Source organism: Antennarius striatus, chromosome 10 (assembly GCF_040054535.1).
Source record: "Antennarius striatus isolate MH-2024 chromosome 10, ASM4005453v1, whole genome shotgun sequence".
NCBI lineage: Eukaryota > Metazoa > Chordata > Actinopteri > Lophiiformes > Antennariidae > Antennarius > Antennarius striatus.
The window spans coordinates 4,390,110-4,416,307 of NC_090785.1; the positions used below are offsets into that span (position 1 = coordinate 4,390,110).

Sequence of the window (26,198 nt, forward strand, 5' to 3'; positions counted from 1 at the left end):
TCAGAAGTGTGGACTTCCATTCTGGCATTTAAACAGCATGAACTGCAATGTTTTCTTTCCTTCAGGATTTTCGATTGGTTTGATTAGGATAGCTGCACAGAACAATTGAACATGCATATATACCCATGTTGCAAAAAACAAATTATCTGTGGTTTCCACATTATGTTGTAGTTCATTTGTGTGTTGGCAGACCCATTTGATATTGTGAGTGTTCCATTTGTAAGGTTGTATGTAAATGTAAAGCTATGTGAATTTCCATCAATAGAAGCCATAAACTGTCAGAAACTTGAGTTGTTTGCGGGTTGAATACCTCTGTTTTTCCTTTGATGCTGATGTGATACCACGATTTAAAGTCTATACCAGATTTGGATAAGAAGTAAATCCATGAAGCAGAATCAGCATCATGAAGTTATAGACAATCCATTTGCCCCTATAATCATAAACATATTTTGCACAGTACCTTTTTTCATCACAGTAGAAAGTGTTACCTGAATTTTTGACACCAGAGAAATTCACCTCATACACTTTCTTCTCTGCTCCCGCCCTAACTTTTTTCTCTTTTTTTTTTCTTCTCATCAGCATAACTAGAAAGGAATCCTGCAAGAGGGATTATCGGTCTGTCAATGAGGAACTACCGGCTCATCTTCTGCCACAACCTGAAGCAGCCATAGATGGTTCAGTGGTGCACTGAACAAGGGAGGAGAGGATAGGACACACTTTCACTGCTACACGGTGAGAACAAAAGCTACTGTCCTTTCACTCTAAGACATGGTCATTCAGACAAACTGGAATCCTGGAGGTCATGATGATTTTGTTGTTGTTGCTATCGTTAAATGAATTGCCATTCTGAGTCTACCAGCTGTTTTCAACAATCCATTGTGCAGTCAACTAGAGTAGTCCATCTGTTAAACAGCAAAAACAAAAAAAGAGAGAGTGGTGCCTTGTACTAGATTATATCTTTGACTGATTTTCAAACTCACTTGTACAAAGAGAAAACATGACAAGTAGAGTTTTAACGTTTCTAAGCTTAGTTCTTTCTTAGTGTTGCCTTCTGATTGTGCTTTTTTGTCAAATCTTCTTCCTTTACTTCTCGTTGTCTTTGTGAAGACGAGAGGTCTTGGCGGGTTTGTGGTGAGGAGGTGGAGGCGGCCATGAGGAAGAGCGTGTCTCCATTGCCAGGCAATGAGGGCGGAAGGTCAGCTAGCACCACGCGTGTTTTTGGCGTTCCATTAGAGGAAGTGACACGCACACATACAATCAGCGGCCATGAGGTTCCTGCACTGGTGAAACACATCGTGGAATACATTGAAGAGCATGGTGAGTGGGAGAAACACACATATACAGTATATGCACACACACACAGAAGCAGCGTAGCACCAATTCCAAAATTAAGCAACTTTTGTCATTAAAATTCAGCTAGAAGTAGGTTTGTTGATCTCAACCTTTGTTAATATTCCGGTTACATCAGTTCGAGTAAAGAGCGATATCAAACTGATGAATGCTGTGCCTTCTTGATAGATAAGATTATTTAAATGACTTGGACACACCCACATGTTTATGCTGATGACTTACTATTATAGAAGCTGTCTTTTTAAAAAAATAGTTTAAGACTCCACAGTGACTTGTTCTTTAATTGAAGATGTGAACTCTATATATCTCTCTCTGAAAATCTCTCTCTCTGAAAGGTGTGTGTGTGTGTGTGTGTGTGTGTGTGTGTGTGTGTGTGTGTGTGTGTGTGTGTGTGTGTGTGTGTGTGTGTGTGTGTGTGTGTGTGTGTGTGTTTGGTTGTTTTTTTACTTATTTATTTACTTATTAACTTGTGTTTGGCTGTCACTATTTACAGTATATTCCAGACTGCTTTGAAAATCCTTTTCTAGCATTCCAGTCTTCCGAGCAATGCACTTACATCATCATAATTCCAAGTAGCAATTACTGTGATTTATGTGATAAGATGAACTTGGAATTGGAGTACTTCATGGCCCACATTATTTTTATACTGTACACCTTACATAACAGTTGTGTCAACTGCACATGTCAAAATACAAGACCTAACAATGACAGGAGAAGTCTAATAAAGTCCCAGCGCTAGCTCACTGGAACACTGAGAACCTGCGGATTCAGAACAAATGTCCACTGTCATTATCTTTTGTTCGTGAAAGTTAACCAGCCCTTGTATTAAAACAAAGGATCCTTTTTTAATATGTAGCTGCTTTGGATCCAATAAGTGGCTGCAAAACTGCAACCCTTAAAATTAAAAAGATGAAATACTAAAAAGTGAAATAGCTTACATTAATTATGAAATAAATGTAAGCATCCTGACGACTAATACATAGTTAATGTGCAGATTAAATCACTATTCCAATTTAAACATCAGCAAGACCCTATATGCACTGGACGACAAAGCTTGTATTTTTAATAGGTTCCAAACTATCCCTGAGTGTGAGACCCAGTCATTAAGACACAGTCATTATTTTAGATCCCCATTTTATCCATGGTTTTTCTCAAAGGCAGCGTCAGAAACTGATGGGCCTCTGTTTACATCTTTATTTTTCTGATTCATCCTTTAACAACATCCTAATCAGTACATCTAGAGAAAGTATCAGACACATCCGCATGGAAAATTCAAACCATTGGAAGGGTTTGTATCTGATCTCCTGTCTCTTCTAATGATCAGTGAGTGGAGCAGGTCATAAAGTGCGTCCATTTTATCATTCATTACATCCAAGCAACTATTAGATCAGGTTATTATTGTTTAAAAGGGAGTTATTTGAGGTTTGTGTGTGGTTTTTATATCGACATATGAAAAAACATCTTCATTAAACTCCTTTAAAGAAGTCCAAAAACCCCATCTATCTTTCATTTGTTTTATGTTGGATTTCACCCCAGATGCCTCAGATAACGAGAGAAGCAGGTGTTCTGTGACCCGGTTGCCACTTGACCATATGAGGTTATGTAATAAGGCTTTAATCCTCCCAGGCCTTGCTGATGCATTAATTAAAGTGGTTCTGCCAGTCAAAAAGTTACCCAGCCAGTGAAAAGACCGCAATGTCTCTTGACATGCCTGGGGTTTTACTAGCAGCAGCATGTTTTCAAATTATGATCTTTAAAGGTTAAGAGATGGTAAAGATTGATAATGCAAAGTATCAAAGGTATGATGGCCAAAATCCGTGACAGATTAAATCGCTCAAATAGCAGGAATTGATTTCTCTGACGGTTTTTATAGTGTAGCATAGGTCTGACTAATGCTTCACTTGAATTATTTAGCAACACTTCATGAGAATATTAATTATTAGCGCTGTCCTCAACCACATTTGTGAGACCCATAGTTATGTTAATAGCCAAGAGTGAGTATTTGGAACTTCGGAGTGAACCCAACCTGACATTTCTTCACATTTTAGTCCACACTCCAAAGAAGAAAAAAAAGAAAAAGCTGCTTCGTCATGGTAACTGGGCAGCAATTTGCTCGATAGTATGGTCTCAGTTGTTTTGCATCGTCAAACAACGGCCTGTTTCTTACAGCAATTCTTCATTGTTGTCATACCACAATGGCCAGACCAGTTTTCATAATTGGTACACTGTGTTCATCCTGACATTGTGTAATTTAAAGTGTTCCCACACAGCTGAAGTCTTTTTGTTTTTGAGGCACAGGGAATGCTTAAATGCTCCTCTGCTGTAACAAACCAAAAATATACCCAAGCAGGCCCATCAGCATTCTTATTTGACAGCCGCTGTTTGGCCTCCCTCTGTAAAAGATCTTGTCTATTGTTACTTGAAGTATTTACAAACCAATGACATGCCAAGGTATGTTAAATGTTCAGTTAAATAGGACTGGTATGTAGATAACTATGTGTTCTTGTCCATGGTCACCCTACATTCTTAAACACCTATGATGATGCAAGAGACAAGAGAACGTTTTTTCTTCATTCTTCTTCAACCCTTCAACTTTTTAAAGTCAAATGATGGCAGTAGGCCAAACATCATCCGTATAACAACTTGAAACATTCATTTCTCCACATGTCATAAGGTCATTTGGATCTGGAGGGGCTCTTCCTGGTTAATGGCAACGCAGAGCGCGTGGATTGGCTGCGTCAGCGTTACGACCAGGGAGAGGAGGTGGAGCTAGAGAAGGAGGCGGATCTGGCATCGGCGGTCAGTTTGCTTCGACTTTTCCTGCAGGAGCTTCCTGAGCCAGTTATCCCAACAGAGATACAAGGACACATACTGCAGCTACACCAAGGTGTGTGACACCTCCTCTGTAGAGCTTTTTGTTTGTCTGTTTTTTTTTCCAGACACACACATACTATTGTTTTCTTTTTTTTATTTTTAAATACAGGCAATCTCCATTTTTGTAAAATGTAAATACTGGACATGCATGTCTACTGTTGGAAAATATTATGATAGTGGGTCAAGTCTGCAAGCCATGTAACGAGAGAAAGAAATATATAAAAGGGATAAAGTTTAATCATTTCAACCCAACTTTCACTTCCACATTGGCTCAGTTTCTGTTTCTCCTCTGTGCCCTGTCCTCTTTTTGCCTCACAGATAATCTTCTTTAATCTTCATGTTATGTTAAAGTTTTAACCAGTTGTTCTCTTTCACATTGCTGTTATACTCTCTGAAGGTACTAATATACATGAAGGATTCCTCTCTTTGCAGTTTCCTCCTTAATGACATTTTCTGTTGCACCTTATTTCACCCATCAGACAATATTTAAAATTCCATTTTATGAGTTTATATTCCTAAGGGCATTTGAGGTCAGCTATGACTAAAAACAATGAAGCTTCTACAGTATCTGCAAATACAGGAATGACATGGAGTGTTGTGGTATTGTTTCTAATGATGATTATAAAACAACATTTTCTTATTAAAATAAATAAGAAAAATAATTACAGTTCAATGAAATGTTATATATTACCATAACTTGTTTCTAACTCCTCAGATTACAGTAGTGAAGAGGAACTATGTAGAAACTTGAAGTACTTCCTGCAGCAGCTTCCACAGCTGAACTATGGCCTGCTGCGTTTTCTCTGCCGTTTCTTGGCCAGCGTGGCGTCACTTCAACAGGAGAGCTGGAACATCGGAACACTGGCCGCCGTCTTCGGACCAGACATTTTCCAGTAAGATACTTGCCTACGTATATTATAAGATAAATATAATATATTTAGCTTTGCTCTAACATAACAGATAACAATGCTTCAATCTTCTCCTTGTCAACCACAGTGGTACTTCTACTTACGAAATTAATTGGTTCCGGAAGAAAATACATAAGTAGAAAATTACGTAAGTAGAGATGCGTTTTCCATGCAAATTCCCTTATCCGTTCCAAGCCCACAAAAATTCCAACATAAATATTTTATAAAGCATAAAAATGCAAAACATGTAACAAATACATGTTACGATTAGATTATTACACCATAAATGAGAGTTGTGCATAACGTTTAAAAAAAAAGAATAGAGTAAAGAATAATAATGACGGTCATTTACCTTTTAACAGCAGTCCCCATTGTTTTTTGCCCTCTTTTGGTTCATGCGCTCCTATCTCACCGTGCCGAACAACAGAGTGAATTCCAGTCCTCCTTTTGAACTTATCCAACCACCCACGTGATGCCTTAAACTCCTTAAACTTCCTTTTGTTTTAATAACGTGTCGATTGTAGATTTTTGGCCATATTCTTTGGCGAGATCAACCAAACGCATCCCTCTCTCATGCTCTTCTATTATCTCTTGCCTCGTTTGTATGGACAAAAAAACTTTTTTCGTCTTTTCTTTTCCTTTTTTCTCCGTCACTTTCTTGGGGTCCATAGTGAATACGTACTCAAAAAGTTATTATATTTGCGCAAAACTATCAGACGATCTCACGGTCGAGTGCCGAATGCCGAGAAACTCCATAAGCACCGTTCTAGCTCCACACAGAAGTGGAGTGGCATCCCTCTTGGGAATGCCAGGAAGATACGTAATAGCCAATGGCAGAGTAGCTGAGAGACTGTTGCGTTCAGGAACCTATGGGAGATTCGAGTATCAGCGGATACTGTGTTTTTATTCGAGTATCAGCCGATACTGTGTTTTTACATTACGTAGTTGAAATTTCTTTCGTAAGTAGAGGTAATATTTTCCTGGTGAGAAATTTCGTAAGTAGAAAATTTCGTAAGTAGAGACATTCGTAAGTAGAGACATTCGTAAGTAGAGGTATCACTGTATGTTTGCCTTTCTAATTGTACTAAATTCAAATAGTTACATCTGCAGGTTTCTATTGTTTGCATGCTTACATGTGGTAAGAGCAATAGATGATGTCAATCTGCCGTTGCGGAATTTTTTTTAAGTGTCCATTGTCAAACTTTGGAACCCTCCTGGTGCACTTGCACTTCCAAGTATTCAGCCATTCTAAGTATTTGACAAGCTTAAGTCTGAATACAACACAACTTTCTTAATCTTCTATGTTTAGTCTGTCAACGGAAGGAGAGGACCTCCGAGACCAGGAGTCTGTCAGTCGAGTCCTCACAGAGCTGTTGGACAACCAGGAGGGCTTGTTTGACTCTGAGGATGATGACGTCTCTACCACCAATGATTACAGCTCCATCAATGAACAGGTACTGGTCATCGCCAGTTTCTAACATCACCTCCTCTCTCTTTCACTCTCACTCTTATAACTACAGTTTCTAGTCATGTCATGCCTGGTAAAATAAGAACAGCGACCTTTCTAAGTTTTTTTTATTTGTGATACCTCCAGAGATGTGAGATGAAGATGTAAATGTAATTGAAGCTGTACAGAGGAGCAGAGTTTGGCTTAAATTCACCTTATTTATTATTTTAATCTTTGGTCTTCAGCCTACACATCTATCTTTCCAGCTGCCATGGTTTCCCTTTTCAAGCATAAATCAATTTGTAAATGTACAACATATCATGCTAACCATTTTAAAGGCATTCAAGAAATTAAACAATTAAATATTGTATACAAATCTATTTATGAGTCCCTAATCAAAAGCCGTTTTTCTTGTCCTTTTTTTGTGCTATCAATTGGATGGCACAGAGATGGAATGTGGCATTTTTGTCTGCCAGGAATGTGGGTGAAATTCTTTCTCAGTTGACGCAGTGAGAAAACAGACAAATTCTTCTCTGAAAATTGAAGATAAAAGTTTTACAAAGTATTATGAGGATACTGTAAACTCGCACTTACTTTAAGAAAGAAAACAAGGCCATGATAACTTTAAAATCCAGAAGGGCATACATGCCTTTATTAGAAGGCACTTATGTTTTCATTCTGTTTTTTGATGGAGCTGATAGGAGACCTATTAGTCACCAGTCACGTTACAACAATGTAGTCTTCGTGAATTTTGAATAATTGCAAGAAATGATGATTACTAACTATTGAAATAGATTGAAATACGCTGGCACGAAATGCTTAGAAGTATTTGGATTGGTGATTTTTAATTATGAATAATGAATTCTATTCAACTGTATTCTGAATTTGGGTAGAACATCTAAACTATTTGAGCTTGCAAGTCCATATAGAGTAACATGTCAACTGTATGACAGTCTTTTAGATATAAAGAAAGACAAATGGGTTGACTTCTAAATGAAAGGAACCACACAGAACCAGTGACCAAATGGTGGAGCAGTGGCTTCAAGATTCACAAATTTGTGTACAAAGACAGAGATAACTGAAACAGACACAGCAACTTTGCCCAATTATGTGTCCCATTAATTTGTTCTTAATTTTGTTCCCAAACTGCAAACTAATGACTTATTACTAATTAATAATGATCATAAATAATAATAAAGTTCAGAAAATAGCATCAAGCTGTTATGGGAATACGTATTTTCCTGCATTGAATTGCCTCCTTGTTGCAGGGGTCTTAATCTCTTTAAGTGTAATGTCTGTGTTCTGCTGCAGGGAACTTGTCTTATAATCCTGAGTTCTTTAAGTCATTATACTTCATTCCCCTCTTTTATTAATGAAAGAACTGGAGCTCCTATAAACTCTGGTTTTAAGTAAGGTAATAAGATCATGATTGAGCTCAATACAAATGTAAAATGGAAACTTCTTCCAGGCAGGTTTTTTTAAATTTCTTTTTAATGTTGCTAAGACACTGAGTGCAGGACCAGAGAGGGACAGTGTGAAAAGTCATCTGTTCACTCTGGGTATTATATAAGAGAGAGGGGGAATGTGAGTTGTTTAAAGAGGTGGAGGGTAGAGATGGTCAGAGAGCACAGAGAAGAGAAAGAATTAATGAAGTGAAGAGAGAGATGGTGAGGGAGGAGAAAGATAAGAACAGAATCTGGTGATGATGTAACCGTGCAACTCACACCTCCAGCCCTGCACTGGACTGGGGATCGTCTCTGTGTGAACCAAACCTAATGGATGAGATTATCTCCCACACACGTGCTTCAGCACAGGAAACACATATATCTCATACTGTCTGAATTCAAAGTGTCTCACAGTGCTTAGTTAGAAAACTCAAACGACAGAAATAACAGCCTATGGGAATGCAAAAGAAGACGATGGTTGTTGTGTCATGGCGTACATGACCGTAACTTTCAAACATACAGGATGGATTAAAGATGGTGATGAACAAAGCATGATTTGACAAAGTGGGAGTCGTTTCAATTATTTAGGAGAGCAGCTGTGGCTGAGGCTTGTTGCCTCTATGATGAAACCACCAGGTGTTATTGCTTTGATTTTGTTTTGACTCATGTGGCTTAGAAATATACCAACAGAGTAGTACCAGTGAGCCTGAAAAGCAAACAGACTGTCCAGTTTTATTAAGTTGGTATCTGTGTTTTCAGTGCTACTGTTGGCTGAAAATATTCCTTATAGGCTTGATTTAATTTGGCCAGTAAATCTCAAGGTAGGGAGGCTCTTGCAGTCAGAGCATCAAATGCTCCCTTTATTTTTTTATTCTCTTTCATGCAAACTGCGCCAGCATACACTGAATATCCATCCCTTTGTAGACACTAGACATCGTCACTGAATACATAATTTCCTCAGGCATGCAATAGACAAGAAAGTGTCCTTAAAATGCATCCAAACTGCATATTTACATGCTCGTTTAAACTGGTTTAGTGGTGTCATGTGAGGCCTGCTGATAGCGTCAGTCAGACTGGAAGTAATTTTTCTCAATTAGTCTCTTATTAGCTGTTTGTTTTTTTCAGGGGTGCAGTGGCAGTATAAAAGTTTACACTCTAGACCATGTGTCTGCAAGTTTGCAGTTTCAATAGAAGAAAATCCAACTAGGGTTTTCTTTCATTGGGTAAAACAGAATCATTGGTGTAACAGGTCCCATAATTACAAACTTATTTTTCCACCTGCCAGGAGATAAAGGAATTACAATGTGTGCTTGATGCTTCTTATCTGCCAACTTTGCCTAGGGCTTCTGGAGGTGAGCCATGTTTCAGATTCCTCCCTGAAAGTATAGCCATACGCTCGGCAATGCACATTAATTAGCACTGAGCATATGGGGGTAATGTTGCAAACACTAAGCTTTCTCACAGCAGGAATGGCCCACAGAGGTTGGAGCATATATGAACATTCCAGTGACATAATAGTGGTCTACTATGTCACTCAGGGAGATACAGTATATAAAATCTCTGTATGTGGATTTGTGGTGTTTTTCCAAGGTTTTAGAAATATACGGGCACATTGTTGATTTATTTAGTTTCAATGCATTTAATGAGCGGTCTAACAGAATATGGATTTCTATCAAATCAGTTCTCAGTGGCAAGAATGAGATGGATTTCACAGCCCACTCACTGCAGGAACGTTACGCCAGAGGGTTTATCTCCAGTGGTACTGTTGGAATGGTACAGTCGCACCGCTCATTCCTGCTCAGTCTTGCGCACTGAATGGAGAAACTAAACAGTTTAGACCAGGTGTGTTCAACCAGAACCCGAGGAAATCCAGTAATCTGACCTCTCCGCTCCCACTGAGGTCCGAACAGTTCCACGCAAAGAATTACATAATGTTAACCAGTCTTTTTTGGCATAACTAATGTGTTGTGGAACACTTCTTCTGTCTCAAAGGCTGCTTTGTTAAACATACACAATGATTACCAAACCCAAAAATACATTTCCTGAATAGAACAAATCAAAAAAATTACAAGGAACTCTTCATCTCTAAACATGCATTGTAAATAAATTCCTTCCAGCAAATAAAATTATGACACCCTTGAATGAAAAGGGTCTTTTGAGTGTAAATTTATCTTATCGATCACTTGCAGAGATGCGTCAGTAAAGTAAGGCCTTGGAAAACCACAGATTTTGGTCACAATTTGAGACTTGTTGTTCCAGTCAGCTGTCATTGAGCCCTCGAAAAGTTCAACTTGTGATAACAGTGGCGCTTTCTCTATTTTCCATTCTGAAATACTTGGGCCCGACTTCTCCACCAGGGTCAAGTTTGTGACCTTTTTGTTCCTGGGCAGCATTTGCCATGCCATTTCACCCACTTTGGCCCACCCACACAAGCGTTCCAAACAGAGATACACTTGTTTATCAAACGCTTTGAGGCATTGTATTTCCATCTGTACTCTCCATTCTTGTAAATACGATACCTTAGGAATGCCTCGATGGAATTTCAGTACATGTCTTGGACTCATGGGTGAACCTGTTAGAATTTGTTGGTCAGAGGTGAAGGTCACTGCCCTCTTAAAGCATTTTTGATCATAGCTCAATAGTTCATGCAGTGATTACGAAACAATATCACACAAATGCCTGATGGGATAAGATGAGGAAGGGTTTGAAATTTACATCCAATATGTCAAAGTCAACTTTACTATGACGTCAATGTCATGTCTGCAGTAAACCTCTTCAATGACGCAGTAGCACAGGAACAGAAGGGCTGGCTGCCACCATATTTCACATGTGGTCAGATACTGAATCTGTGAGTGGTTTCCTCCCAGACCTACCAGTTACCTTTTATTGAATTCCTTTTAAGTCTGTACTAAACATATTTTATGATCGGAACAGACATGACTAGAAATTAAAGTCAAGTTACTACAATAAGTCTTTTTTAAACTCGGATTTGTGAGCTAACATGATTAAAATTTTCCAGCGTTAAATAAGAGGATAATATTTTCCACTCAAGGAATGACTATTCCAGGTTATCTTGAGAGGGGATTTAACAACTCATGCTCTAATATTGTTCAGTCATTTTAAAGGCTTTCTAATATTCAGCAGAGCCTTAGTTATCTTCACAACACCCACATCTCCGGGAACAATCGTGCATTTACGTTTAATCTCTCCTTTTGTCAACTCCATTTTATCTGTTTTACGTAAGGGGCATTTTATGTTTACAGAAATATCCAGTCATGTTTTTGTTTTTTTGAATATCACTGATCTTGATGCATCAATGTGGTTTTGATAGCTGGTATCTAATCCAAGGTTATATTCATGGCACCAGCATTGTTACACAGACTTGGATCTGGATAATGATAGCGTTAAAAGGTTCTTCAATTATATGGTCATAAGAGAAAAAGATGTAAAAGCCGTAGGATTACTTAACCTAATCACATCATATGCGAGACTCACACACTTACACACAAGTAGAGTGTTGTGAGTCATCCTCCCTTATCTGCACATGTGACGATGCAAGAATCCCCCAACAGCCAATCAGAGTGGTTGCAAAAGAGTTGTTGCCGTAGCAACGATGCAGGGGCAGCAGCAGATGGGGTTGTTGTTGAGAGAGAGAAAAAAAGATGACAGAAACAAAGAGAAACAACAAAATGAAAGGGGGAAAAAAGTTTTCTGGTGAGAAATCTTGGTCCTGATCTTTTAGCCCATGTTTTTTCCAGTTCGTTTGCATAAAGTGCTCCACTGTGAAGCTTTTGATTATGATGATGTAGATGAATGACTTTTATTCAGAACAACTATTTGAAAAATCAGCATAACTTAGAGAGCAGGTATTTATCACGGGTAAAATCCTGCCACAGATTGTTTGTTCACATGATGGCAGTGTCAATATTATAAAGATTTATTTCTGTCCACGTATTTATTACCCACCGGTCCTCACCCCACCATTTACCTCCCTCCTCTTTTTCTCCCTCTCGGCTTCAAAATGAAGACGAGTTGGCTTTACTCTGTGTTCTTCTCTGTTCTTTATGAGCTGGTGTTTGCATCGAGACTGAAGTGATTTTATTTGTGTTGTATTTATGTTTTAACTTCAATCACTCCAGCTGCAAAAACAATTTGAATAACAGCAACTGAACCCATTAACACCTCTTTTTCCTTTCATCATCCTCAAGGCAAAATTACTGTGGCTACTGCCATTCACAGATCAGTGTCTTATGTCCATTATTTACACCTTACCCAGCATGCATTATCCTGCGTGGCATAGATATAACCAAGTTATTGATTTCCCTCTGCCCAACCCCACCCCCACCCCCCACACACACACACACACACCGTCGTCCTTGCAGCTGTTTCATGATTTACGGTGGAGCTGGCCTCTGGTGAACACAGAGATCCAGGACATCCTATACATGTTAGGGGTTAGGGTTGAAGTCACATGAAACTTCAGTTCAAGTCACGATAAAAGGCGACATGAGGGAAACAAATCCTGTTGGTTTTTTATAGCCTTGAGCAAAGATGGACGGGGTTATTGACTGGTGCTCAAACCCCTCAACTAAGAATATCTTAAGGCATTAGAATAGAGATCGTAAGGCATTAACTGATATGATTCAATATCATGTTTATTTTGTGGTGCCTCACTGTGTGGCTTTTTGTTATGTTTTGACAATACTTTGACCAATCACAAAAGTCCCATTGTTCAAAAAATGACACGGAAATTCTTCTGTTGAATTTCTTTGAAATTGAGTTTGTAATGAGACAGATAGCAGTCTTGTAACAGTTGATATCTATTCCTTTAACAAGCAGGTCAAATCAACATCCGTATATCACTTTGAGAATAATTTTTTCTGGGTAGAATCAGTCACTCTTTGCCTTTTAGATGCTTGTTCATCCTGGTGATTGAATCATTCCGACAGTAAAATCTCTATCCTCCAAATGCCTTTCCTCAGATCACAGAGCTGTTGGACGATGACAGGTGTGAAGCAGAATGTGAAGACCTCCCTCAGGACGGAGAAGACGGTCCGACCTCGTCCGACTCAAACCAACACACACAGACAGATGACAGCCCTTCAGCCAGGTGAGACAAGAGGACTCATTATATAAGAGGGTTTGATTTTTTCTTGTTGAAGCACCACCATCAGAAAGGCTTTGAAAGGAGCCACAAATAACAAAAAAGTCCCGGACTGGGCTGTATTAGATAACAAAGACACTAGTAACGTGGATGGGTTGAACCTGTCAATTTTTTCCACCTTGTTCTTGCATCGCTAAATTGGCCATTGATTTATATTTTCTTTGCAAGCCCAAAAACACCTGAACCTACCTTTTGGTGGGTTTTGCAAGCTAAACAGACTCGGACAATTGTCTAGTCTTGACAGAGGTATGTGCTAAATCTAATCTCAACTGGTTACGAGCTTAAATTTAAGCTTGTGTTTCCTGCCAGCTAAAAACAGCTCATCAATAAAACTTCAAAGAGTTCTGAGGATGTACCCTCCTGTAGTACTCTTTTCCTCTTCTTATTCATTCACCTTTATTTTTTCTTTTTGAAAATACTTATCGCTGACTCACAGCAGCTTATATCCCTGAATATTGATTATATTGTTTTCCACTAATTAATGCGGAGCGGTCTTCACAGCTGTGTTGTCTGCGAGGTGTTTCATGTCCGTATTATTGAGATTACAATCATCAATCTGTTGACCTTCTGTAGTTGTTAGCCAACAGAAAGGTCTTGATCTAACGCACACACGCAGACACTCACATACACAAGTTAACGAGTCTCCCTCTGCAGTCTGACTGAACAGAGTTCAATCCCCCTCAAGGAACGTGGAGATCTACTCAGCTTCTTCTGATCTGATGATCTGCTTTAAGTTCGTTATCGAGCACAACACCCAGACACCTAGAGATCTTATGGGACCATGGTGGGTGTGTCAGCCAGTACAACACAAAAGGACATGATATGATTACGCAGACGAGTTGCATCACATTTTGTTTGAAAAAAAAAAAGAGCAGATTGGGATGGAACAAAGTGAGACATATGATACAAAGCACGGCTTTGCAAACTGCCAGTTTGTTCAGGTAATCCTGTTTGAATCACACTTTTGTTTTATTGTGCGTTCTTTATGTCTTCAGTTCACTGCAGTCAGACTGTTGTGACTAATCCTTCATCAGGGTTCTCCTGTGCTGATAAAGTCAGAACAGAACGCAGAATAAGTGAGACAGGAAGTAAAGATCTCTTGGTTTAAAGTATGAATTAGGTTAGGGAATATACTAGCACTGGGTAATTGCATTCTACTTCATTCTGATATATTTCAGCCAAGTGCTGCTGCAATGAAATGCATGGACTTAATCAATGGCTTTGTGCACCCACTTTTTGAAGTTATTCTGTACTGTGTGTTAGTGTGTCCGTTAGCCTTAACCTGCTGGCCTTTAAGATGATTATTGGCGTAATCCATAATCCATGTGCTCACCCGGTCTCTTAACTATACGCACTCAAGCTCACATGACTTAAACAATACAGTGCACACAACACTAACACAAAAGCATTTCCGTTTTTGACTATTAGCATGCTTTTTACATTTGTGTCCAACATATATCTCAGTTAAGATATAACAAAACACAGTGTTTATTTGAATTCAAATGTTGCTTCTTAAAAGAAAGACCTTTAAATTTTCAATGCTTTATATAAAAATAATCAGCTACAGTAGTGTTATGGTGACCGTCATCTCTGTGTGTCATCTTTGTAAGTGTGTGCATCTTCTGTTTCAAACTGGTCCAGCAGTAACAATTTGTTTTGTGGAGCAACACTGAAAGCTTCCTGCGTGTTGGTATTTCTGTCTGCGTTTCAAGAGGATGACTTTAGTGTTCAGCTGTTGGCACTTAGAGCTTTAATCATGACTGATAGCAGTTTATTCATATTCAATTACACTGGCCAGACCTTTTTCTTTTATCTCCAAATCTCATGCGGCAGTTTCAGTTGGTGTTAATTGTTTTTTGGCCACAGTTTACCTGTAACCATCATTCCTTGTGACCTTGTCTAACCCCAGTGTCTGGTCAGAGGGATTAATGTTGTATTTGCAGACCCTCTAATCAACAGCCTACCATACAGAAGAATTAAAGTAATGTACAGCTGGTGCTTTGGAGAAAACCTGTTTAGATAGCTAAAATATCACACGCTCTCACTTACTTTGAAGTGAGTTTTCTATCACATGTCAGATCATGTTGAAAAAGGCCTATTGTAATCCTGAATCATCCTAATCATCCCAATACCTGAGCTGAAAGAAAAATGATTTTCTGAATCAACAGTATGTGAATTGGGACCATCAGGTTAAATATAGAAGTCAGTCAAGGTGGTTTTGTTTTGTTTTAAAGTTGTGTGTTTTCTATCTTGGCTGGTTCTCTTTAGTTTGTTGTCGCCACATAATTTGTGTTTTGCATTTCTGTTATCTCGAAGTGTCAGAAATAATGAATGTAAAGTACAGGAATGCTGTGAAAATGGATGATGACCTCTGGCACTACTTTATTTTTTAATGTCTTTACATTGTAGCTCGTTTATCGACATATTTTTGTACTTGACATGTTTTAATTCAAATCTTTCTTTGACACATAAATAGTTGTGACAGCTCTGGAACAGAGAGCTCACACTGCGTCGCTTAACATTAACTGTGGTTGAGTTGTTTGTCCAACACTTGACAGACAGGGAAGCCTGTCCTCTATTGCAATGCTCCCCTAATAGACTCTGACAGCCAACACACACACCTCTTACATGCTAACAGCCCCTGCTTATTTTAAATCTATATATAATATGTTCCCCATCACAGCTTCCCTCCTTCTCTGGTGTCCTTATATCTTAATCTTAGTATTTTTCATGAGGTGACTGAATTCACCCTGACAGGCTGAGAAATGGTGCTTTTGGGTTTAGCAGAGCAGGTTGGGGGGAGGGAGGTGGTAATGGACAGAACGGAGAATCAGAGGGCATAGAAAGCCACCGGGGAGCAAGGAGAGGGTGGAGGGAATTGGCAAGTGTCACTGCTTATGAACAATTTATTGATTTTGAGTGAAGAAGTGGGAGGGAATGTCAACACCAGACGTCATACTAGCCTCACCAACCTTTAAACATTAACTCTTTTAACCAAGATAAATAGTTGCATCTTTAAATATTTCAAATTTTCTGTTATTTTTCATTTGCAGGGAAGAAATTTTTTTTTAGGTGATAGATGGAGGTTATCTGGCAAACTCGACAATCTAGTTTGAACTTACATAAATTAACCAAAGAGACTGTTATTTGTTCAGCAGAAAAACTGCAAGTCATTTCCGCTCAGAGCGGGATAAATATCTTCTTCTTTTTTTTGTAATAATAACTAAATAACAAGGAGTTTAATTGACTCCTTCTCATTTTGATGTTCTAGTTTGCATTTGGGAGTACAGCTCAGCAGTGGTCTGTCCCATACTGTATGTACATTAATGACTTATATATGACATATGTATAAATACAGCATATAGGTCAGTGCCAGACTCTTAACTGTTTGATGTTTTGACCTACTTGAAATCTCACACTTGTCTTTTCCTCATAGACCAAGTGTTGCTTTTTTGTGCTTGTTACAAGAAACATCCTTTCCCTTTATTTGATCAAATTCTGCTCGATAATGTTGATAGTTTTAGAAACACAGGAAATGATTCATCAGAACTTTCTGTTTTGGTTTCAAAAGTATTTCAGGTTGAACTGAGTGGAGAGAAATAATCAGTGTTATATAACGGCAATATTAGCTATCTGTATTTGCTCACTCCGTCTTTGCCTTTCTAAGTAGTCATTCATGTTGAAAGAGGTTCTTCCTCTCTACCCTTTAGCTTATCTTACAGATGACCTTCTTTCTCACCCGTAACTTCGTGATTGTGTGAAAGCCTGGGCGTTAGCATGGGGCACAGTGTGAAATGTGATACACTGTCCGACCTAGATACTACACTTTCTGACCTAGATAGTGTTTGTCACAATGCTTCTATCAGCTCTCACGCAAAGTTCCGGCACAACTGTTCTATCTTTCCAAGAAGTGGTCACGTTCTTTAGTCACTGTGATATTTATAATTTAGATTGCCAACCCACACTTAGATACTGAAACTTATTTTTCAACCTTTGGCTCTGTGGTTGTTTTAACCCTGGAGGATAACGTTGGTCTGAGAAAGATCAATGTTTGGCCAAACTAAAAACCAGCAAGGTCAAACAGGGTCAACGCTAAATGTTATCAAAACTGAGTTAATGATTCAGGAATTTCTTTATTTCAGAAACTTCTTTTCCTTTCGGCTTTTCCCTTCAGGGGTCGATACAGTGAATCAATTGCCTCCGTCTAACCCTGTCTTCTGCATTCTCTTCTCTCAAACCAATTACCTTCATGTCCTGTTTCACTACATCCACAAACCTCTTTGGTCTTCCTCTAGGCAGGAGGTCTAGTTTCACAAATGAGTTACTTTCAGCAATAAGTAATTTCATACTGAATTATACTGTTACTTTTGTAATATATTTAATTTTTTTAATTGTTCGACAAGTGACCTTGTTTCAATTGTCACTGATGAAAAAAACCAGGAATGACTTGTAACTTTATGTGCTGATTCAATGGTAAATCTTTACCTGTATGGGACTGAACTTTGTCCTAGGACATATGTGTCAAATTCAAGGCCAAGGGGCCAAATGTGGCCCTCCACATCATTTTATGTGGCCCTCCACATTATTTTATGTGGCCCGCGAGAGCATAAAAGGTCAGAATGTCTAAAAATAAATAGGTCAAAAGTGTGCTTTGACCAAAAACTACATTCCCCACTAAGAAGTAATTAAGCCTATTTTTAACTTTGACAAAAAAGTTTTGAACCAAGTTAATGTCCTAACTTGTGTTTGATGTTATTTTTTTTAATTCTCTTGGATAGTTTGATCCTTGATTGATGGAGTTCTGTGGGTTTAATAACCTGACAAATTAAAAGGATTTATGTTATAACAGAGCAAAAAGCAAACATAGTTCTTCTGTGTAGCTGTAATGTTTATAACCTGAATAAGTAATAATTCAGATTAGTTACATTTATTTTATATTACATTGAGTTACATTTATCTATGTATAAGTTACATCTGGCCTTTTGAGGACGGTTATTATTCTGATGTGGCCCCTGGTGAAAATGAGTTTAACACCCCTGTCATAGGAAGTCATAAAAATATCAGTGACCAAAAAACCTTTAGAGAGCTTTGTTCCTCTGAAGAGAAGCAAAATGGTCATGAAAATACAATTTTTCATTGTTCCTTCTGTAACTTAACAGTTTGGGGCAAAGAGAACAGCAGCAGTTTTGTTCTTTCTCACACTGCAGCTCCTGTTCAGGCAAAAAAAAAAACAAAAGCTCACAGGAAGAGGATGTAGATAAAGTTTAGCTCCTTTTTTTCCAGAATTTAAGTATCTAAAAAAATTTCTGCATTGAAGATCCCTTTTCAGTTTAATGTTTCGGATAAATTTAATCTTGTTCTGATCAGAGCTGAATGCAACAGCTCATATTGAAACAGCTGTTAGCACAGAGTTTAAAGGTTTATTGGGTTTAGATTAGCACAACTCATCTTTCAGTCAGGTAATCCTATGTTATTGCATTAATATGTTTTGTGATCTGGGTGTTCTGCCAAAGAGCTGTGTGTGTGAGCGGGTACGTGTGTACGTGTGTGTGTGTGTGTGTGTGTGTGTGTGTGTGTGTGTGTGTGTGTGTGTGTGTGTGTGTAACCATGACATTACACAGCCCAGTGGCCTGGCTTAATAAATACTGAGTTATAGTCAGCCCTGAGCTGCCCCCCCCCAAAAAAAAATGCCACCCCTTCCACTTTCTGCTTTGTGATTGGCCCACAAAAAGTCAGTCCCCCTTAACAATTGGCTTCCAACTGCAGTCTCTCCTCCCCTATTGGTCCTCGTGGAGTTGTTGCCTGGTTACATCAGAAGCTCATGTATTTCAGCAGAGCTCTGGATGTTTACTGCAGCACTTTTCTGAACAGAGAGTGCTGCATACACTTAGTGAAGAAGACACATTGACATACCGTTTCAGAGGACATCACAGAATGAACCCAGACAGTACTCTGGCCCTGCTTTTAGACCTGCTGACACTGACGCTGACTCCTCAATGTGCTCAGCTGGGATAACCTTTTCACCGGATAGACCCGCATGATACCAAAAGAGAAGAACCCTGAAGTGAGGAGAGACCAAGAGTTCAGATACAACAAGCTGAACAGCTGGATGCTCCTTCTGCAGATGACGTGTCAAGTGTTTAACAAGTGAAAAGAAGACAGAGACAGAAATCGTGCTGAGTTTGTTTAAAAGCCAGGCTGACATCTCTGCAGGATTTGGAAAATAATATAACAGATGGGACATGAATAACCTTTGCAGCGGCACTGGGCAAAAGAAAAAGAAGACACAACAGTGAGGCTGACAGAAACAGCCAATCAGACACAGAGAAACAGCTGCAGACGGAATCCACCGGCAGAAAACACCCAAAACAAAGAGGACGGACCACAGTGAAAGAAAACACAGCTGGAAAAATGAGAATGGCCTGTGACATTCTACTGCAGAGGTAAAGATCTCTGGATGAATGGATGACTGGATGAAGGAATGGTGGTGTGAAGGAGTGAATGAATAAATAAGCAAGGACAAAAGCTTGAAGAAGTGTCATGAATTAAACAGATTTTTCTTTACCTGAAAGGCAACAAGCTGGACAAATAAATGAAGCTTATGAATTTGTGAAACTTTCCTAATAAGTAATTTGACTTGTTTTGAACATGGTTCAGTGAACTGAAAGACAAGTCTGCATCTTTTCTTTTCAAGGAATAGAAAAAGAAAGCCAAAGATGAAGGGGTCATTGCATTACTTAACTGTTAATACTGTGTTGTGCAATGTAATTAAACAGGAAGTGGAGGGGGGGTTAGTTGAGAATGTCTTAGCATTTTAGGCGCAATGGGGAGAAAAACAGTTTCCCTTTTTTGTAATTGAAAAATTTCTGACATTATGTAAATTGTAATATCTGAGGTATTCGCTGTTGGCAAGCAGGCACTTGTATAACTCAGGAAATCAATGAAAATATTTTTCATTATTTGTTATTTGCTGTGTCAACTAAAGGATGGGGAGAGGGGTTATCATCTGAATATCTGTTCTATTGAATCTGATGCTGAATATTTGTTCACAGTATGAGTTTCTAGCAATTTTGATGACTGATCATGAAAATTATTCATCAGGAAAAAAGTCTTATTTTTGAGCAAACCAACACTTCATCCAAGGCATTCAGTGCTTGAAAATTTTATAATCAGCTATCAAAATAAAGACAGATAGACAACTTGTTGATCATTGCCTGTTCCTAACTGCACTGCTGTCAATGTCATGCAATGCCTATGTTATGCAAGGAGCAAAGGCACTGCGGGCGCACCTGGATGCTGATAGGAACTGGCAGTGGCTGTGACTGGCAGTGATTGGCTGGACCTCAGTGTAAAACCACCAATCAGTGTAGATAATGAGACTAAAAGCAGCTTCTTTGTACTTTATTTGGATCTTTATTTGACCTCAAATTTCAACTTCTGTACACTCAGGAACTGGTTAAGATAGAAAAACGAGGGAGAAGGCCAGTGTGAGTAAGACCATTGATCAAAGCTACTGCTTTGATCTATGAAAGTAGGTCAGGGTAAAATTTTGAATTCAGGGGTGTCACGGGATTTTGCAGTCTGTGACTGCCTTGGCTCTAGTTCCTTTTAAAATTGTTTGATCACTATCCGTCTAAAGAGGAGATAGACTAGTGTTTTCAGCCAACACTAATGACTATGTACTAATTAAGACAAGTCATTAAACGTCCATATTAAATCTTTTGTCTGGCAGTACCATAAGAATTATTTTAAAAGCAAGCTACCAACTATCTTGCATCAGCCTGACTCTGCAGGCTTGGTGTTTATGTAAGCAGGCAGACGGAGGGGCTGTAGAAGAGTTGGTGAATTAACAAAAATCAAAATAGACCATTCATCCAACGTCGTCCTGTATTCGTGGGACGATTATGTTAGAGTAAATGAAGGAGAGCTGCACTGATCATGTATAGTCCCGAGTGCAAAGTGACTGGGAGAAATAAACAAATGAGTTGTATTCATGCAGAAGACAAAACACAGGTCTGAGATCTTCGGTGCTGCTGAGTGTTGGAGTCCAAACTTGTGGCGCTGTGTCTGTCTGCTTTGACATGAAAGACTATACATGTTTACATTGTCAGAGGAAGTGAGAAGAGACATTAATGAGATGTAAATGGTGCTCCTTTTTGTCTGTGTGTGTGTGTGTGTGTGTGTGTGTGTGTGTTTCTCTTTGTGGATGGGTGGATTCATAGATTACAGCGCTCTGTGGGACCTCCCAGACTGGACATAGCAGAGTTAGATTTGCTAACAACAACACCTCTGTGGAATCATAACTATTCTTGAGCTAACCTAACACACACACACCACAAACACAGTCTTTAAAATTGTATGATCACTATTTTCTTTTGTTAATTTGATGTTGTACATAAAACCACACGCCCCTGAGCTCTCATTGCGTCCGGGGTGAGAGGCGTTTGTCGTCTCCAAATGACTCTTGTATTACAGAAGAGGTTGTGGATCCTTGATCTTTTGGAAAGCATTAAAGCACTAACCTGGCAATGAGAGATAATAACATAAACATCAGCATGATATCAGAAAATGGAGATGGAAGAGCAGAGATAACAAGCTTCAGTTGTTTCCACTAGATGTAGAACAGTTGAAGAGGATTAAAGGTATCAACATCGAATAAATGGGGTGACTGTTTAAGATGCTATCAAGGTGTTATCTCTGTCTCTGGCTACTACTGTTGTCATGGCTGTAGAGCTTTAATCTGACCTTCTTGGATCACTTTTGAAAGCCAAGCCAGGTAGTGCTTATTGCTGCTCTTCCACAAGTGACAGAAGAGCAATTGTCCATTTTCTTAAACCAAAATTGCACTTGAAAATAGACCTTTCCCCCGTCCCCATGATGTATGGCATGTTTTTTAGTATGACAACTGTTATAAACCTTTGACATCAGGAGAGATAATCAAATCCTCTTGATAAGATAATGTCTACCACATAAGACACCTCATATATCCTCCTGTGTCTACCCCTCATGGTGAATGAATGCCCAGAAGAGCCCTGTATTACATGTGGTCCTTCAGGGCTCATCAGAGGCTGATAAAATGTTATCTCTTCTGCTTTGTGAGTTTGTCCAGTAAAAACACCCTGAGGACTGCTACAGCAATTTTAGCTCAAGTCCTCGGGGCTAAAGTGGTTTAAGGCTAGCTCTCATCGCTGCTTCTTGGGGCACGTGAACATTATGTAACATCCTGGAGGACCGCATCAAGGATATTATTGGCGACGCAGCCACCCAGTGCTGTCATTGTTGCCGCTGAAGGGCGCCTGCAGGATTACTTTAAAGGGCAGATCTCTTTGGTGACTAAGAAGAAGGGAAAGTTTGAAGCGACAAACGATCCGTTGCAAAGTCCAGTCCAGATAATGAAGGATTCAAAAGTAAATGTCAGGCATTGGAAACAAGAGACAAAGTATATATTGACCTCATGCTAAGTCATATCAAACTAATTAGACATGATACATCATTTTTGTTACATCTGTTGACACGTTTCATAACCCCCTCCCCTGTCCCTTACAACCTATTTTTTGTTGTCATTTTTCCAGGTAATGTCCATCTCTCCATTACAAAAACATTTGCATTCACAATGACAGTCTCAGAAGGGAAACGTGAGATGGCTTTTTCAGTGCAAAGCTGGTCAGAATGGGGTGAGGAGAATGAAGAGTGATGTGGTGAAATGAGAGAAAGGCAGGTATTCTTAATGAAAAAGACAGGAGGTATCAGGAGAGTCGGGAAATGTTTTAAAGATTCGATGAAGATGGATGGAGGAACCAGAATATATTTGGAGGGCAATATCTTGTTCGAGCTACCATTAATAATTTAGTCTGCATTGATCTGCCTAGGGATGTCGTGTGTGTGTGTGTGTCTGTGTGTGTGTGTGTGTGTGTGTGTGTGCGTGTCAAAATGCCAGCACACATCCAAAGCTTGTGTAACATCAGCTGCTGTTTTTCTAATGCTATGAGTTGACTCAGACATAGTTCCTGTGAGACGTACCCTCGCTCCTGGGCATAATGTGAACGACCTTGTGCCGCACAGGAGTAGGTCTGTTACATAAGTGTGTAACCCTGGAATGTATGTGTGCGTGTGTGTGTCTGTGTGTGTGTGTGTGTGTCCAGCAGTTGACTACTGCATCGAAGGACACAAACCAGCCACATCCCTGTCTCATTCCACACACACAAGTCCTTCTTGTAAAGGAGCATCAAATCACAAATATGGCACACACCCGTCTATCTGATCAGCAGGGTGCAGCGGAGCGGTGCAGCCTAAACAACAGCCTCGCTCACCCAGGGTGGCGCCAGCGGATGAAACCCTATGAGTTTGTGTGGCTCTGTGGATCGTAGAATACCAGACAGCAGATGTCATTTATTTTCAACACACTCACGTATTAATCTCAGGGGACAGATGCATTTATGGTGCAGATGTTGTTTTAATTCTCCTTGTGTGTTTTTTGAGTTTTGCAGCCTGAAACCCACCCAAGGTCTGTAAGAAAGAGACTGGAGGAGAATGTGATGTTCTAACCATGCTGTCTTTCTCTGCTTCCTCTTTCTACAGCTCCCACCTCTCCCCTATATCCATGCTGCCCACGGACTCTGCAGAGTAAGCACACACACTAATAAATGACATACACACATTCATATAGACACATCATGTATCTCTAATATAAGCTTGTGTTGATAATATAGCGCACTGTGGGGTAAAGGTTCATCTGCTTAAGGGGCAGAGAAAATAACAAGGAGAAAAAAAAGGAAGTGCAGAGCAGACCAAATAATGGAAATTTAAGATCAGAGGACGTGATGATGAGTGGGAACGAAAGCTGTGGACTATGAAACTAATATGCTTCAGTTTCATAGTCCACATTTTGCATGACTCAGTGCTTTCAGAGCCCAAAGGGCAACAGCTCAGCAGTCACATGACTTAACAGGCCACTGCACCACAAACAGAACCAAACCGTTTCCAGGGTGTATTAATGTGAGTTAAGTGACCAGAAGGCTTAAGAGCAAAAACATGAGATTGTGTTGTTATGGATACACGAGAATAATCCATATTCTGGTGTATTCATAACAAAAGACGACAAAACAGCAGCATCTACTTCTGAAAAACCACAGAATTCAGTGAACTTTTACACATGCTTTGTACACGATCTAAATGTACACCTCTGAATTACTTTATTTATTTTGTATATTATTTATGATCTGCCCACATCAGCAGAACTTTAGTTGTTCCAACAGCTCTTCATCCTTGATGCAAATTCAAGCTGTAAACAAAACAACTTGATTCTCAACTGGGAAACTGTGTGAGTTTTATTCACCAGAGGTTTTTCCTGTGTTTTAGGTGCCACAAAGCACATTAAAGGTTTCCATTTCAAGAGGTCATTAGATAGTGTGACAGTCCAGCGTCTTTTGGTGTGGCAGGAATTGATTTAGATAAATTTAGATTAAAAGGAGACAACAGTGGCAAAACACACCATTTCTGTTGACTCGGTCTGTAACTTAGAAAGACTGTAAGCACATCATCTTAAAGTGCTCAAGTGTTTTTAGCTGTTTGTATGATCAGTAGTTTTTGTTTGTAGAACTTCCTACAGTAAAGCTTGGGTTGCTGCTGCAGGCGAAGGTGGGCTCACTGTTTCATGGGATGTATCTCAAACTCAGTCGTGTTCATTTGACCTTGAGCCCATCAGCTTCACGAGGTTCACCATAAATGGCCATAAATCTGAATTTCAAATGCTGCTGTGCCTCTCATGTAAATCCATGTAAATTTGTTGGTGTAAATGTGCTGCGTAAACCAGTCAAAGGATGTTCTTAGTCAAACTTGAAACGTTGGCTGCTATCCTGTCTTAAGTCAGAGTAAATGAGGGAGAGGTACTTTTTGATCATACCCATGTGGTCATGGAGGTTAAATAAAGTGTCAGTAGAGCCCATGGATCAACCATCGCATGTCCATGTGGAAGAGGTCAGCGCCGGACTGCTGCTGTTACCTTTTATAGGCAGTGATGTCCTCTCCTCCGCTCCCCTCCCCTCCCCGGCAGGCTTAAGAATTATTAATCATTTCTGAACTGGACCTGTTCCTTAATAAGGACTGGTGAAATAATCTGGAATGGAAAAAAGGTGTTTCATCTCTCAGGTGGTTTGAACCAGTCTCGACCCTTAGTCGTCTGCTTGCAGGTTACCTCCCCCTCATTGGATGGTTGGCAGGAGACAAACACACTGGTTTGTTGTTTGAAGCTTCAGGCATAGCGGTTATTAAGAGAGTCACAACAGGAAGGATGAGTCCATGTTTGGTTTTACACATTGTTACCAGACTTTATTCTGTACACAAGATCTTAATTAAACAAAACCCCGGCTAACATTTGGTTTAGATGCTGTGCAGACACAATCACCGCTAGAATGACTGGTTACAGTTTTAATCTTATTCCAGCTGCACTAAAGTCTCTCATGAGGAAACATTGGATGCATTGTGTTGAGCTTACTTTTAAATACAGACTACAGTTGAACTAAGTTTAAAGTGGGATACCCCAAATGAAACTTTTGAAGAGTATATGAAACTCACACTTTCTCGGTTAGATGCCCACGATGCTGAGTCAAAAACAAAAATTTAAGCGTCACAGTGTCAATGGCCTCTGTTTGTTCAGTCAGAAGCCCAAACAATTCATAAAAACATCTGAATCATTGTGAGAAAGATGCGGCTTGTTTAGTCAAACTTTATACATCATCCAAAGCTGTTGAAATTAAATCCACAGAAAAGTCCTAAATGTTTAAGACAAATGTTTGTTTGTTTTTCAAAGGATAATTCAGCGAACCTTCAGGGCTGCAGTGGAACATCACTTCTATGAGATAAAAACTTCCATCAACCAAGACCTCAGCAACTACGACAGCCAGGGGTGAGTGCTCACCACACACACACACACACACACACACACACAGCCATCCAGATGGTTCATTTTACCAGTAAACATACTGATAACTGTGACAATAAACATCAAACTC

At 39.4% G+C, this 26,198-nt stretch overlaps 1 protein-coding gene across 5 annotated transcripts in view; it reads left to right on the top strand.

Moving 5' to 3' along the window:
- The window catches only part of fam13b (family with sequence similarity 13 member B), a 50,853-nt gene that overhangs the window by 13,183 nt on the left and 11,472 nt on the right, over window positions 1-26,198 (top strand). For all 5 annotated transcript variants that reach the window (XM_068325306.1, XM_068325309.1, XM_068325308.1 and 2 more), the window contains exons 2-9: window positions 580-732; window positions 1,108-1,317; window positions 4,025-4,237; window positions 4,940-5,117; window positions 6,442-6,586; window positions 13,007-13,134; window positions 23,767-23,811; window positions 25,997-26,092. In XM_068325306.1, the coding sequence (XP_068181407.1) occupies window positions 1,152-1,317; window positions 4,025-4,237; window positions 4,940-5,117; window positions 6,442-6,586; window positions 13,007-13,134; window positions 23,767-23,811; window positions 25,997-26,092 (971 nt within the window). In that variant the 5' untranslated portion in view covers window positions 580-732; window positions 1,108-1,151. The remainder of the gene's footprint in view (window positions 1-579; window positions 733-1,107; window positions 1,318-4,024; window positions 4,238-4,939; window positions 5,118-6,441; window positions 6,587-13,006; window positions 13,135-23,766; window positions 23,812-25,996; window positions 26,093-26,198) is intronic.